The sequence below is a fragment of the Toxorhynchites rutilus genome, chromosome 2 (assembly GCF_029784135.1).
Source record: "Toxorhynchites rutilus septentrionalis strain SRP chromosome 2, ASM2978413v1, whole genome shotgun sequence".
NCBI lineage: Eukaryota > Metazoa > Arthropoda > Insecta > Diptera > Culicidae > Toxorhynchites > Toxorhynchites rutilus.
The window spans coordinates 311,461,183-311,474,579 of record NC_073745.1 but is presented as its reverse complement, the minus strand read 5'-3'; the positions used below and the strand labels follow the sequence as shown (position 1 = coordinate 311,474,579).

General features: G+C 38.8%; 1 protein-coding gene across 9 annotated transcripts in view; it reads left to right on the top strand.

The window, feature by feature from the left end:
• LOC129769897 (neurabin-1) overlaps positions 1-13,397 on the top strand; it is a 117,119-nt gene that overhangs the window by 74,116 nt on the left and 29,606 nt on the right. For 6 of the 9 annotated variants that reach the window (XM_055772419.1, XM_055772421.1, XM_055772423.1 and 3 more), the window contains exon 3: positions 12,092-13,109. In XM_055772419.1, coding sequence (XP_055628394.1) covers positions 12,092-13,109 — 1,018 coding nt within the window. Of the gene's footprint in view, positions 1-11,330; positions 11,995-12,091; positions 13,110-13,397 lie in introns of those variants that run through there. The other 3 variants (XM_055772426.1, XM_055772424.1, XM_055772427.1) reach the window with 3 other exon arrangements.

Sequence of the window (13,397 nt, the reverse complement as noted above, 5' to 3'; positions counted from 1 at the left end):
AATGGTGTTCTCGAAAAAAAACGAGATGACAGTAGGATTTCATGCAATTTTACAACATTTGACATCAACATTTTTTTTGAAAACATCAAAACAACAAAACTCAAATTTTGACCGCTTTGCGCCACTCTCCCTTAAATCGGATTGAGCTGAAATTCTACATAGGGTGTTTTTTCGAGGTAGTGAACACTTTACATGGAGTAACTTTTTGAACATTAAGGTCGTTTTTTTCCATACATTTATTGACACCCTAGCGTATACATAGCGGATCCAATCCGATCATACACAACATGTTTCAGACATAAAGTCTGCTTCATTTAATATTGGAACACAAACAATTACGTGTAGTTCAGTCATTTATTAACGAATTCATAATTTGTTTTTCATACAAATGTAGCATTTTCTTTACTCTTTCATAAAAAAAAATTTAAAAAAATATGCATTGCTGTTTCGAAGAAATTCTCGTACTTTTCCCGTAATACGGCACATTAGGCGGCGCACACCCTTTTCGTCCACCGTTTTGGCGATTTGATTCCACCAGTTCTTCATTGTCATGTTCTCATGTTCCTAACAAGTTTTCCCTTTGCCTTAAGCCTCCGCTTCGTGATTGCCCAGTATTTCTCTATCGGCCGGAACTGGGGGCAGTTTGGGGGGTTGAGGTCCTTCGGTATTACGCTGACCCCGTTCGTTGCGTACCATTCCATAACCGTTTTGCTGTAATGGCAGCTTGCGAGGTCCGGCCAAAACATTACTGGACGGTCGTGGGCACGAATAAACGGCAGAATCCGTTTCTGTAGGCACTCTTTTTTGTAGACTTCTGATGTCATTGTCTTGTCAGTGAGAAAGACTTTGGTTTTCTGTCCACAACTGCATATCCCCTGCCAAATCATGTACTTGCGGGCGAATTTATCCGCAAACACGAACTTAAATTTTGCAGGTACATCCCCCCGAGCCGTCGCCAAATAAAATTTTTGACCTGGAATTTGCCCAAAGTCCGCCTTCACGTAGGTCTCATCGTCCATCAGAATACATCCGTCGAACTTGGTCAGCACTTGGTCGTACAGCTTTCGAGCACGGATTCTGGCCACATTGTTCTGCTTCAGCGTCCGATTTGGCTGTTTGCTGGCTCGGAATGACCTTATTCCTTCCCGGAGACGAATTCGTCGCACCGTACTGTGAGCGGCCTGGAACTTATTGGCCAAATCGCGGTCTGAAAGATTGGGATTCCTCTTGACGGCCTTGATGACTTTCCCACGCAGTTTCCGATCGACAGTTCCACTCCGACGCTTCGAATGCGGCTTCCGAGCCGTCGTCAATGTTTCCTTGTACTGCTTGATAACACGCCATACGGTATTTCTGGGCATTTTAAGCTGTTTAGCTAGCTTAGATGCCGACAACAATGGATTTTCAAGAAAACTGTGCACAATTTTATCTCTCCGTTCGGCTTCCATGGCGGTTGTTTACAAAATGCTATCGTTTGTTGTTCGTCCACCGTCCACTAGGAGCGCCACAATGAGCAAAAGAATTTGTTCCAATATTAAATGAAGCAGACTTTATACAAAATGAATTTTTAGAAAGAATATTTTGTCGGAACCGCTACGTGCCGGAGCGAGTCTTATTTTAGCGTCATCCCATGCTTGGTCGTTGATTTTACGATATATACCCATTCCAGCGTGACGTGAAAACGATTTGACTCACTAAAAACAGTTTTTTTTCTCGTTTTCATGTATAAATCACTCGATTTCCAAATGGTATACGATTTTAAAGTGAAATTGAGAAAATTTCCTACAAGAATCTTCAGTTGGAGGATATTTTACAGCATAATTAACATTAACATTCACGATCGTGTTGTTGGATTTCATGCCATTCCCGGTCTTTCATATCCGTTTTTAACGAATCGGAAGTCACCATCCTCGATTCCAAAATGGCATCGGAATATGATATTAGACTTCCGCTGGTAAGCCAATATCGTATGGGATTTCCATATTTTTTTAGCATACAATACTACCATCAGCAAACCGGAAGATTATATCATATATTATGGAATCTACGTACCTATATTGTTGATAAACATAGGAGAGAGATCATTTGTATGTTTTGAAATGGAACTGTAATTAATTAAATTAATCATTAATGTGCAACAGTCCGAATCAGCAAAAAGTCAGGTGTTGCCACGTCACAAAAGTATTTGACTGACAACAAGCCAATCTAACTATAAAATATTCTCCAACTGATGATTCTTGTAGGAAATTTTCTTAATTTTACAATAACATCGTTTAATTTTGTGTGCTTCATTCATGAAAACGCGTTTGTAGTGAGTCAAAATGTTGTTACGTCACACTAGAATGGATCGTATACTTTTCGTGACGTGACAACAACTTTTGGAGATAGTTGATACTCCTCTATTTGTGGACCGATCTCAACCAAATTTTGTGGGTTGTTGACCTTCATTATTCGCTCAGAGAAACCCAAGTATAAAAATGTTTGAACCTATGTTCATCTGATAAATTAAAAAAATGCTCTATTTTTGTGACGTGACAACGCTTTAAAATACCTGTTTTTCAAATGCTTGTTTCTCATAAATTACAAAATGAAACGTAGGTCTACCCACGGCTCTTCAAACAAGCATTTAATCACCCATTCAATGATATATAGACATTGAAGTTTGGTTAAGCATGTGCAGAGATATCTCAAGAAACATAAAAATAGTGAAAACCTAAAATATTTTAAATATAATTATGTAGTTTTTTAAACTCGCTTATCTCAAAGGTTGGTGCATTAAAATCAAATTTGTTACAAAAAATTCATGATATAACTAGTGCTTATTCAAATAACGTTTACAATTTCCTCCTAAAACTAGATTTGAAATTTGGTTCTCTGGTGCATAATCTCATGGAATGGGTCTATATATTTCCTTTGCATGCCTGCAAGTTGTGTGATGACGGAAAATAATATGTGAAAAATAAGAAAAGAATGGGAAAAACAGAATGAAAGGGAAAAATTGAATAAAAAACCGAGCACGTTTTCAACGGAACGGAAACCGATGTATGAAGAACAAAAACAAATCAATCCTGAGCAATTCTACTGTATAATTTGTTTCCGGATAATGTAAAAATGACACAAATAACAGTATTGCGATGAGTAGTCAATGTTCGGTCTAGTTTATTTGTACCAACAATGATGATAACAACATATCGAATTGTGAGCTACTAAGTGTACGTATATGACTACTATTGGAGAGACTTTTTGAACCGACAGCGTTACCTTTAACATCAACCAGACCCTTCAGTACTCGTGTAATGCCGCCAGGGCGGACAACTAATTTTCTAGGGCGATTCACCCACCTCAGTCTCAGTGGCCCAATTAGAGTTTCGTTTTGTGCTAACGTAACGGTGTGCTGAGCCTAAAAATAAACTACACCAGAGACGGAGACGGAAGGAACAGAGTCTGATTTTTTGAACTTTGCACTTTCCGTAGCCGGATGAGAGGGGTGCGCGTAGGTCGTAGGCGTCGTTAGTCGTACGACGAAGCAGTATATGCGTGTGTGTGTTTGTGCTTCAATTGACAATGCCCTGGGGTACATTCCGGCCCATTCGGTACAATGGATTTTGAGATATGTCCCCGTTGCCGTTTTCACCATCAAAAATAGTCTGAGAGGTCACGCGTCTTTTCTTCTCGAAATCTGCAGCTCAAATACAAGTAACTGCTGCCAACTTGACCAATTGCGATGCTTTCTTCGATAGTATGACATATTGCAGTCAGGAAATTTTCAATAAATCATCATCCTACTCTGTGTATTGTCGCTTACAACTAAGACGAACAAATTCGTCTTGTGACCGTCGCAAAAAAAAACAAGAATAAGAAAAAAACAAGACGCGGCGTCACAAATATTTGGCTTTCCCTGCTGCAGTTCATATATTCTCTCGGTTTATTTTGACTGTTTATGCGGGTGATTCGTCGACATTTCACTTTCAACTCAGTGCCACGGGGGTGTGATGCGGTATATGGTGTGATACTGTTGTTGTTGTTGCCCAGAAGACACCAACTCTGTCTGTCTGCGGACAGAGATCATGCGATTGTGGTGAACGAGGTTAAGGAAACAATGTTAATTCTTTGGGTTTATTTGTAGCTTTGCTGTTACTTCAGTGTGAACAATATCCAAAAAAAAAGGAAAATCATAACATTTAGAAGAAAACCTGGATTCACCATAAGTGATAACAGCAATTATATACAAGTGTCGTTTGAAGAATCCGTGCAAAAGTGAAAACCACTCAATTGTTTCGAGTAAACATCTTTTATTTTTCAATATACTCTCCTTTTAGACTTATAAACTTCATCCAACGCAGCTTTAGTTCGTTGATAGGATTTGTCCAATACTGAAAAATTGTCATTCGTTTCTATAATCACCTCCTCTTAACCCTTTTCCCTTTTTTCTTAAAATTAGGGAACAAATAGTAGTCCAAACGAACTAAATCTGGAGAATGGGGGAAAGGGAAATGAGTTGGAACCCTATTTCCATAAAACCGATGAGGCTGGTGCGTGGTCGTGATGGAAAAAGTTTCACTCGACTTCTTCGATTCAAACGAATGTCAAACACAAAGAAACAGATCGATCTGGCTGAAACTTATGTGTGCTCTCCCAAGAGATGCTACTAACTAAACATAACCTCGATACGCGCCCGTAGTGCAATCCCCCTGACTTTGCACGGTCTTTTCAAACGACCCTCGTACAGAGGTTCCAACAAGAATGAGCAGGAAATACCCAAATTCCTACTGAATCTTCTGGACCGATTGGAACTGCTGGCCCGATTTCCTATTTCTTACCAACAAATGAAAGGAGCAAAAACAAATAATGAGCTTAATTAAAGCAGATTTTTTATCGCTAAATTTTTGTCAATAGGTTGCAGAGTTGCAGATAAAAAAGTCGAAATCAGTTGATGCGCATCTAAAATTATGATGTTGTTGATAAAGTTGATGATAACGCTATGGCGTATCGAAACCTATCTGAACTGAATGAAACCTTCACCGTAGTCTTAACTAATTTATACTGATGCAAAGACAAAAACAAAAACCAAATATAAGATCTGAAATATAAATTATCTGATATGTGATCTTTTTATTTGAGTTTGGATGATTAAACAAATTCCCACATGCGTTTATTGAATTTGGATGAACTCAAGCCTAGGAACAAAATATTCACAATCTTTATTCATACTTTGAATCCAAAATTATAATCATAAATATTTCTTTACCGATTTATAATTTCGAATGTGAAAACTGAAAATTGAAAAAAAAAACCGTAAAACTAAACTGCAAATTGAAAAATCAAATCACTTATTCCCGTATACATTTCACGGTGAAAACGAAATGAACGGCTCGTCATTGAACTACGTTTCACGAGTTAGTGAAGCGTCAATGATAAAAATGGGGTTTCAGTCAGAATGAACACCTTCAAATAAAAATTATGAATGAAAATTAGTGGAAAGTTTTTCTTTTTTCATATAATATAATAATCTGTTGCGAAAATTATATCTGAAGATAATTTTATATTACAATTATAAGTTTTAGTGGAAAACTAATTTCGTGTCTAGGTATCGACATCGTATCATCACGGATACACTTCATTTTGTTTTCACCGTGAAGTGTATATGGAAATAAGGCCCAAATCTAGCATCCGAATCTGACATCTGAAATCTGAAATCTGAAATCTGAAATCTGAAATCTGAAATCTGAAATCTGAAATCTAAAATCTCAAATCTGAAATCTGAAATCTGAAAGCTGAAATCGGAAATCTGAAATCTGAAATCTGGAATCGAAAATCTTAAATCAGAAATCTGAAATCAGGAACAGAAAAAAAAGATAGAACAAAAAATAGGAAAAAATTGAAAACCAGAAAACAAAAAACAGAAAAACGCGAAAACGGAAAAATAGAAAAACAGAAATAAAAAAAAACAACAGTAAAACAAAATTCAACAGATTAACAGCAAAACAGAAAAACTAAAAAAATTGAAAACAGAAATGTGGAATTTTGAATCTGGAATTCGGATCATTCTGGATCACGGATATTCTGGATCACGGATATTCTGGATCACGGATATTCTGGATCACTAACTCTTGTCTGAAATTTTGATCTGCGTTCAGAACCGAACTTTTTCTTTATTAGAAACTTTAATTTACCGCCTAAAAATAGTTTTAAAAATCATTTGTTGGTAAAAAAAATTGTGTCCAAGACACGAACACATTGTTGACTTAGAACTACGCTGTTATTTTGTCCAAGTCGCTTGTTAATTAATTTGGATAATTTTTTAGAATGCTGCGAAACTTCAGAAATAACTGTTGAGTAGAATGGTTTGGCCGCCCTGAAATGTTTTTTTATCGTAGATAAACGTAGACGATAATTGATTGATGATTCATTCTTGCCCTCGCAGAAGAATATACAATCTGATCGCGTGTCGCACTTTGTTTCATGTCAATGCATTGAAAATCTACCACGAACGCTATTCCGGTTGCCTTTTTCGCAAATGACATACACTCGGCTACAGGCGATTATAAACTTGTTGCACCAGCACCATTATTCCACATCTCATTAGTGCTGCCACTGAAAAGGTACAGATATTTTTGGTACAGATTTTGTACGGTACAGAGTACAGATTTTAGTCAAAGTAAAGATTGGTACAGATTTTTTCCGTGGGTGAAATTTTTTACATTTGAAAAAAGCTACATTAAGGTACATGAATACTTTTACGCCGCAGTATCGCTTTTTGCGGCAGCTTGAAACTTTTGATAAATGATAGTATGTAATCTAGATTCAGAAAAACTATGTATAAGCATCATCAAACACACGAATGACGAATGATGGATTTTTCTCTACAACGAATATTTTCGATGGTATAGATTTTTGGAAGAAAAAGTATAGATGAGTAAGTTTTTCAACCCCTCTGGTACAGATTAAAATGTGGCAACACTGCAGCTCATAACTACATACTATGCTACTTGTTATTTAGTATTGTCTCAGTGGAATCGCACCTCTAGACATCGTTCGTACAACGAAAATCAACCAGCACCAAAAATGAAATAAAAATGCACACGGGCTCAACTTTCGCGCTGTTAGTCGCGAACAATATTCGAAGTTATAAACAAGCGATTCTAATAAAATAATTAGTAGTTTTACGTCAACATTGCGGTCGTGTCCATGAAGCCACTATATATTTTTGTTATGAAAATGCATCTTAATGGTCAAAAATGGCACCTTTTACCCATTCTTCTGACAGATGTCGAACGTCGCCACTGTGGAAGTTTTCGTCGAAACAAGTCATTTTTATGACTTCAGGCTTTACCAACTTCTGTACTATACCAATTTTCAATAACCACTGTCTCCCAAAACCAAATCTCCAAATCTTTCAATCATCATAAATTATCAATTTTAACGTCATATTGTTGAAACCCACGTTAGATTACTCATTTGTATATTTTCGCTAACGCTTCATACTTCCGCAAGTGACATAATGAAAATGAAATTGACGAAGCAACAGTGACATACATATTTACTGTGTCACTCAAATATTGAAACTTTAATTAACGAATTTACGTTGGATTTACAACCAGATGGCGCAGCGAGTAAAATGAGGATGTTTTGTTTTTTTTGGTATGAAATTCGTTCAAATTTTCTAGACAAATCAGAATTTATCTTCAAATTTCCCGGTTTCATGTATTTGATATGATATCGATTTCATTGCAATTATCCATAGTATCAATAACCGGTATGCATTATCAAACTTAAAATTTTCGAAGATTATCTATGACGTTGGTCAAATCGCGTGTTGAAACCATCGTAAATATACAAAACTCCAACTTTCTTACCATATACTGACGACATTCAATGGCTGAAATGAATCTAAATTGAAATAAAATGAATAATCACCACCGAATCTTGCTTTTCAGTGCGTAAAATAAACAAACATCCTCACTTTTGTGGTTGTGAGTTCTAATGTAGATGTCGCATGAGCTGATTCAGCTTTGCGTAAATTCGTCAATTAGAACACTTGTGTTTACAAGCGTCGAAGTTAACTACTGGATCAACCGATTTCCGTGTGCGCAGCAAATTTCATAGAACCCTCAGTGCATTATGCAAGCATGTTTTTATTTATTTATGGTTTCGCAACTGGCGTACCATTCGCGCATTTGATTACATAATTATATTTTGATTATATTTTGTTTGCCGTCCATTTCTTCTGATTGGATGATTCGTAAATAAGAGCTTCAAAGACTACTCCCATTTTTTCTGATACATGTTTTGAGTTGAAGTACTAGAGTTAAGCGATACTTTTGTAATAAAAGTGATAATAAATCGACCTCCGGCAGTCAGTCTGTTCAGACTATTCAGACCGTATAGTTTTGCTAAGAAATACTAGAACACAAGTCCAGAAAACCTAAAGGTTCCAGAATACATCCAAGATATATTTGGATGATATATGATGCATATAACTGGCATATACACGCAAAAGTGGAAGCGATATACGTATATGCCATATTTTATACGCATATGAAGCTGAATATCTCGATATACGATGCTTTTTACACTGGGATTTGAGCCGACAATCTATATATATAAAAATGGAGTGATGTCTGTCTGTCTGTTTGTCTGATTCTTATGGACTCGGAAACTACTGAACTGATCAACATGAAAATTGGTATGTAGGGGTTTTTGGACCCGGGGGAGGTTTTCGTGATAGTTTGAGACCCCTCCCCCCTCTAAGGGGGGACTGCCATACAAATGAAACACAAATTTCTGTATTACTCGAGAATTATTCAAGCAAATGGAACCAAATAAGGCATATTGAGGTTTTAGGGTGCAATAAATGTTTCTATGGTGGTTAGACTCTTCACTTCCCTCTCTAAGGTGGGACTGCCATACAAATGAAACACAAAGTTCTGTATTACTCGAGAATTATTCAAGCAAATGGAACCAAATAAGGCATATTGAGGTTTTGGGGTGCAATAAATGTTTATGTAAATGTTCACCTCCTCTCTAAGGGGGGCTGCCATACAAATGGAACACAAATTTCTGCATTACTCGAGAACTAATCAAGCAAATGGAACCAAATTAAGCATAGTGAGGTTTTAGGGTGCAATAAATGTTTCTATGGTGGTTAGACACTTCACCCCCCTTTCTAAGGAGGGGCTGCCATACAAATGAAACACAAATTTCTGCATTACTCGAGAATTATTCAAGCAAATGAAACCAAATAAGGCATACTGAGGTTTTAGGGTGCAATAAATGTTTCTATGGTGGTTAGACTCTCCACCCCCCTCTCTAAGGGGGGCTGCCATACAAATGAAACACAAATTTCTGCATAACTCGAGAACTAATCAAGTAAATGGAACCAAATTAAGCATATGGAGGTTTTAGGGTGCAGTAAATGTTTCTATGATGGTTAGACTCTCCCCCTCCCTCTCTAAGGAGGGGCTGCCATACAAATGAAACACAATTTTCTGCATCACTCGAGAATTAATCAAGCAAATGAAACCAAATTTGGCATGTGGAGGTTTTAGGGTGCAATAAATAGTTCTATGGTGGTTACCCTCTACACCCCCCTTTCTAAGGGGGGCTGCCATACAAATGAAACACAAATTTCTGCATAACTCGAGAACTAATCAAGTAAATGGAACCAAATTAAGCATATGGAGGTTTTAGGGTGCAGTAAATGTTTCTATGATGGTTAGACTCTCCCCCTCCCTCTCTAAGGAGGGGCTGCCATACAAATGAAACACAATTTTCTGCATCACTCTAGAATTAATCAAGCAAATGAAACCAAATTTGGCCAAATTTGGAGGTTTTAGGGTGCAATAAATAGTTCTATGATGGTTACCCTCTACACCCCCCTTTCTAAGGGGGCGGTGGGGGGTGCTAGTGTGTTCTGCCATACAAATGAAACAAATTTCTGCATTACTCGAGAATTACTCAAGCAAACGAAACCAAATTTGGCATGTGGAGGTTGTGGAGGCAATTGAAAATTTTCGGAGAACTCTGAAGGAAAATGGGAAAATTCAGAAAATTTAATTCCCATATGGGTGGAGGCGATCTGGCGTAGTGGTAACATCCATGCCTCTCACGCTAAAGGTCACGAGTTCAACTCTCACTCCCGACATTCTTCCAAAAAATGGAAGTAAAAAGTGACGAACCAGCCAAATGAGTTGAAAGTCACTATAATACAGATAAAAAAAAAAAAAAAAAAAATTCCCATATGTTCTACAATTATATAGTGACAAGCGCTGTTAGTTCTTTTGATGTTTGCGATAGCGAAATTGATCTTTGTTCGATACTGGAAATGGATTTTAATGTGATAAAATGCACTCCTATATCTTCTTCTATCTATACAATGAAAAGGATCGCCAGAATGTGCGTATATAATACTGCATATCGTGACACTACGATGATAATTATGCCCATATACGACTTAATCCATCAATGATATAGAAAACCGTGTTTTTGCATTTTATACGATTTCGGATACACATTTTTTTTTTTTTTCAATGGCACTAACGTTCCTAGAGGAACTTCGCCGTTTCAACGTAGTATTACTTGCGTCATTTTTATTAGTACTTAGTTGAGATTTCTATGCCAAATAACACGCCTTGAATGCATTCTGAGTGGCAAGCTCTAGAATACGCGTGATCACAGTGCAAGTCGGAGGAAATTTCTTTGACGATTCCCCCAACCAGAACGGGAATCGAACCCGAACACCCGGCATGTTAGTTATGACGCTAACCACTCGGCCAAGGGAGCGGATACACATGATACATCCTTTGATTGATATTTGTTATTTGTTGTTATATACGATTGTAATTTGATACGAATTTATATGCGACCTGGCATGTGCAAATGTTATACGATTTAATGTTTGCTGGGATATCACCGTTAACTTGTTGGAACTCTCGATGCGCTTCAGGAAAATCAACATTTTCCGTAATTGACGAATGATTTTCTCCCAAAATCAGACATTTTTACATAACCAAAAGTATATGACTCCAAAACAAAATCATTTATGTGGCAAAGCGGTTTATTTACTATAGAGCAATTCCACGCCAAATCAGGCAGCCACGCCTGATTTTTTCCGATTTTTTCAAAAACTGGATACATATGATGAAAGTTACCTAAATCACAATCTTCATTATCATATGACCAATTTGAGTTATGACTGATTTTTCAAAAGGGCACATTCAAAATCATTGATGCGATTTGCTATGCGTTTTAAAAAAATAATAAATGAATATTGAGTATTGATGTCCATGTTGATGAATTGTTTTCAGAACAACATGGATTTGAGATTAACTGATTTGGGGAAGATAGAATATACACATGAAAACCCTAATCTGCTACCAAACCTGTTGACACAACTTCGCGACACTTCTGGGTGTCCAGCCTTACCAACTTCTTACCAACGATAATTCGCTTATCCAACGACCCGTGGCCAACTGACAAAAATCAGATAAACTTAATCACATTAACACATAATAGGTCATTTGTTTTTCATCTACAAACCTACTCATTTGAACCAAAAGAAGAAGAACGAAACAGATTCCAGGAGGTGTGATCATCAGTGCCCTCTGAGCACTGTTATTGTGTGTTGTGATTTGAATACAAAAGAACATTTCGTCAGCCACAACGTTCCCTGGGCTCCGTGGTGATGGCTCTGAAGAGAGATCTCATGAAAGGAATAAAAAGTGAAATGATGATTATGGGATAGTTATAATTGGAGGCGAGAGAAATATATTTCGTCACTAACGTGTTGCTCGTGCTGCTAAATAGCTAGCTGTCGGTTTCAATTGATAATAAGCGCCGCGGTCTACGCGGTATTATGCTAGCATGAACAGAGAACGATGAGTCCGACTGGTTGATTCGGAATATTGTGGGCCAAGAAGGCTTGTCACATCGTGAATTCCATAGGATAACACGAGATGTGTTTGAGCATACGGCGATTTTGTATCGACTGTAAAGGTGAGATCAGTTGTCGAGCGTGAGAGGTTTAGATGGTAGACTGTCTTCATTAATTGAAAATTCGCTAATCTGTGTCTCCCCTTCTTTTTTTCCTCAGGAAAATCCTCCCGTTCCGATGACAACGACGACCAGCACGTTACCCGGCGGAAGAAAGTTTCGAGCATCTGCTTCCAGTTGCCGGCCGCTGGTCTCGGTGCTCGTCCGCCCAGCATCATCAGCAGCAGCACCACCACCGACGAGGGTGGCTTCAATGAGCCTTCACCCGAGATTAAAGCAAAGCTAAAACCGGCGTACGATTTCGATACCGTCGCTCCGGCGCTTCCAGCATCTCCACCCCGGCGGTCGCAGTCGGTTAGCGCAGCTATTAAGGGAGGAAACTTGGACGGGGAGCCCATCTCGAGTGACGCTGGGACAGAATTGCTGGCTGGAGACGGTGACGAGGAGGAAGCGCAGCTCAACTACGTCGATCTCGGGTACCGATTGCGTCCGGATGGGACCGAGTGCGACGAAATTTACGGCGAGGTCGATGTCTATCAAAGTGCCAACAGCAGCAGTATTAGCACCAATAATCAATCAGAGTTAGGCTTAAACCACGGATCCAAAGTGGATAGTAGGAATGCAATAAACAATATGCGATCTCAGTACACTACTCCGAACAACAATCAGGGCCCTATAGCTCCCACTGATCAGGGCATCGATCTGCCACCAACGGAAGTAGTCGATCGGGTGCTGTACGCATCGATCGTACCGACTGCCTCCGGCGATTCATCTTCAACTATCACAAGCAGCGAGTTGGCCTTTATGGATGTGGAGAAGGATGAGGCCAAAATACTGGACTACGACGAGCTGAGTGAGGGCGAAAAAGGCTACCACAGTCCACAGACCATCCTGGATCCGACGCGGGCTACCTTGACGGAATATGAGGACGATTACAGCAACAAAACGCTACCGGATCCACCCTCGCTGGCATCTATGCGACCCCCACCCATTCCCGAGGGACCACCGCTCGATTTGCAGGATGTGCAGTATGCGGATGCAAGCGACAACGAACACGACAGCCTTGTCCTGCCAGATGAAATGACCGCAGACGAGGCTGAGCGACTGTTGAGCTCCAGGTATGTTTTGTTTCCAAATGTGTGTGTGTATGTGTGATATTTTGCGGCGCCCCAAATACGTAGTATCCAACTGCTTAATGTCGTAGCATTAGTTTTAAATCGATAGGCTAGGATTTTGTGAGAACTAATGCAGAAAAACAGAGATCGAGGGGAACTTTATGTGCTCGAGGGAACTTTCGAGGTCGGTGGAAGATTTTCGATCGACATTAACGTGGAGCTTAGCGGACCAAGTTTCGTTCCAAATTTCCATAATGTTATGTTGGGCCGCACAAGCACCGGAAGGCATTA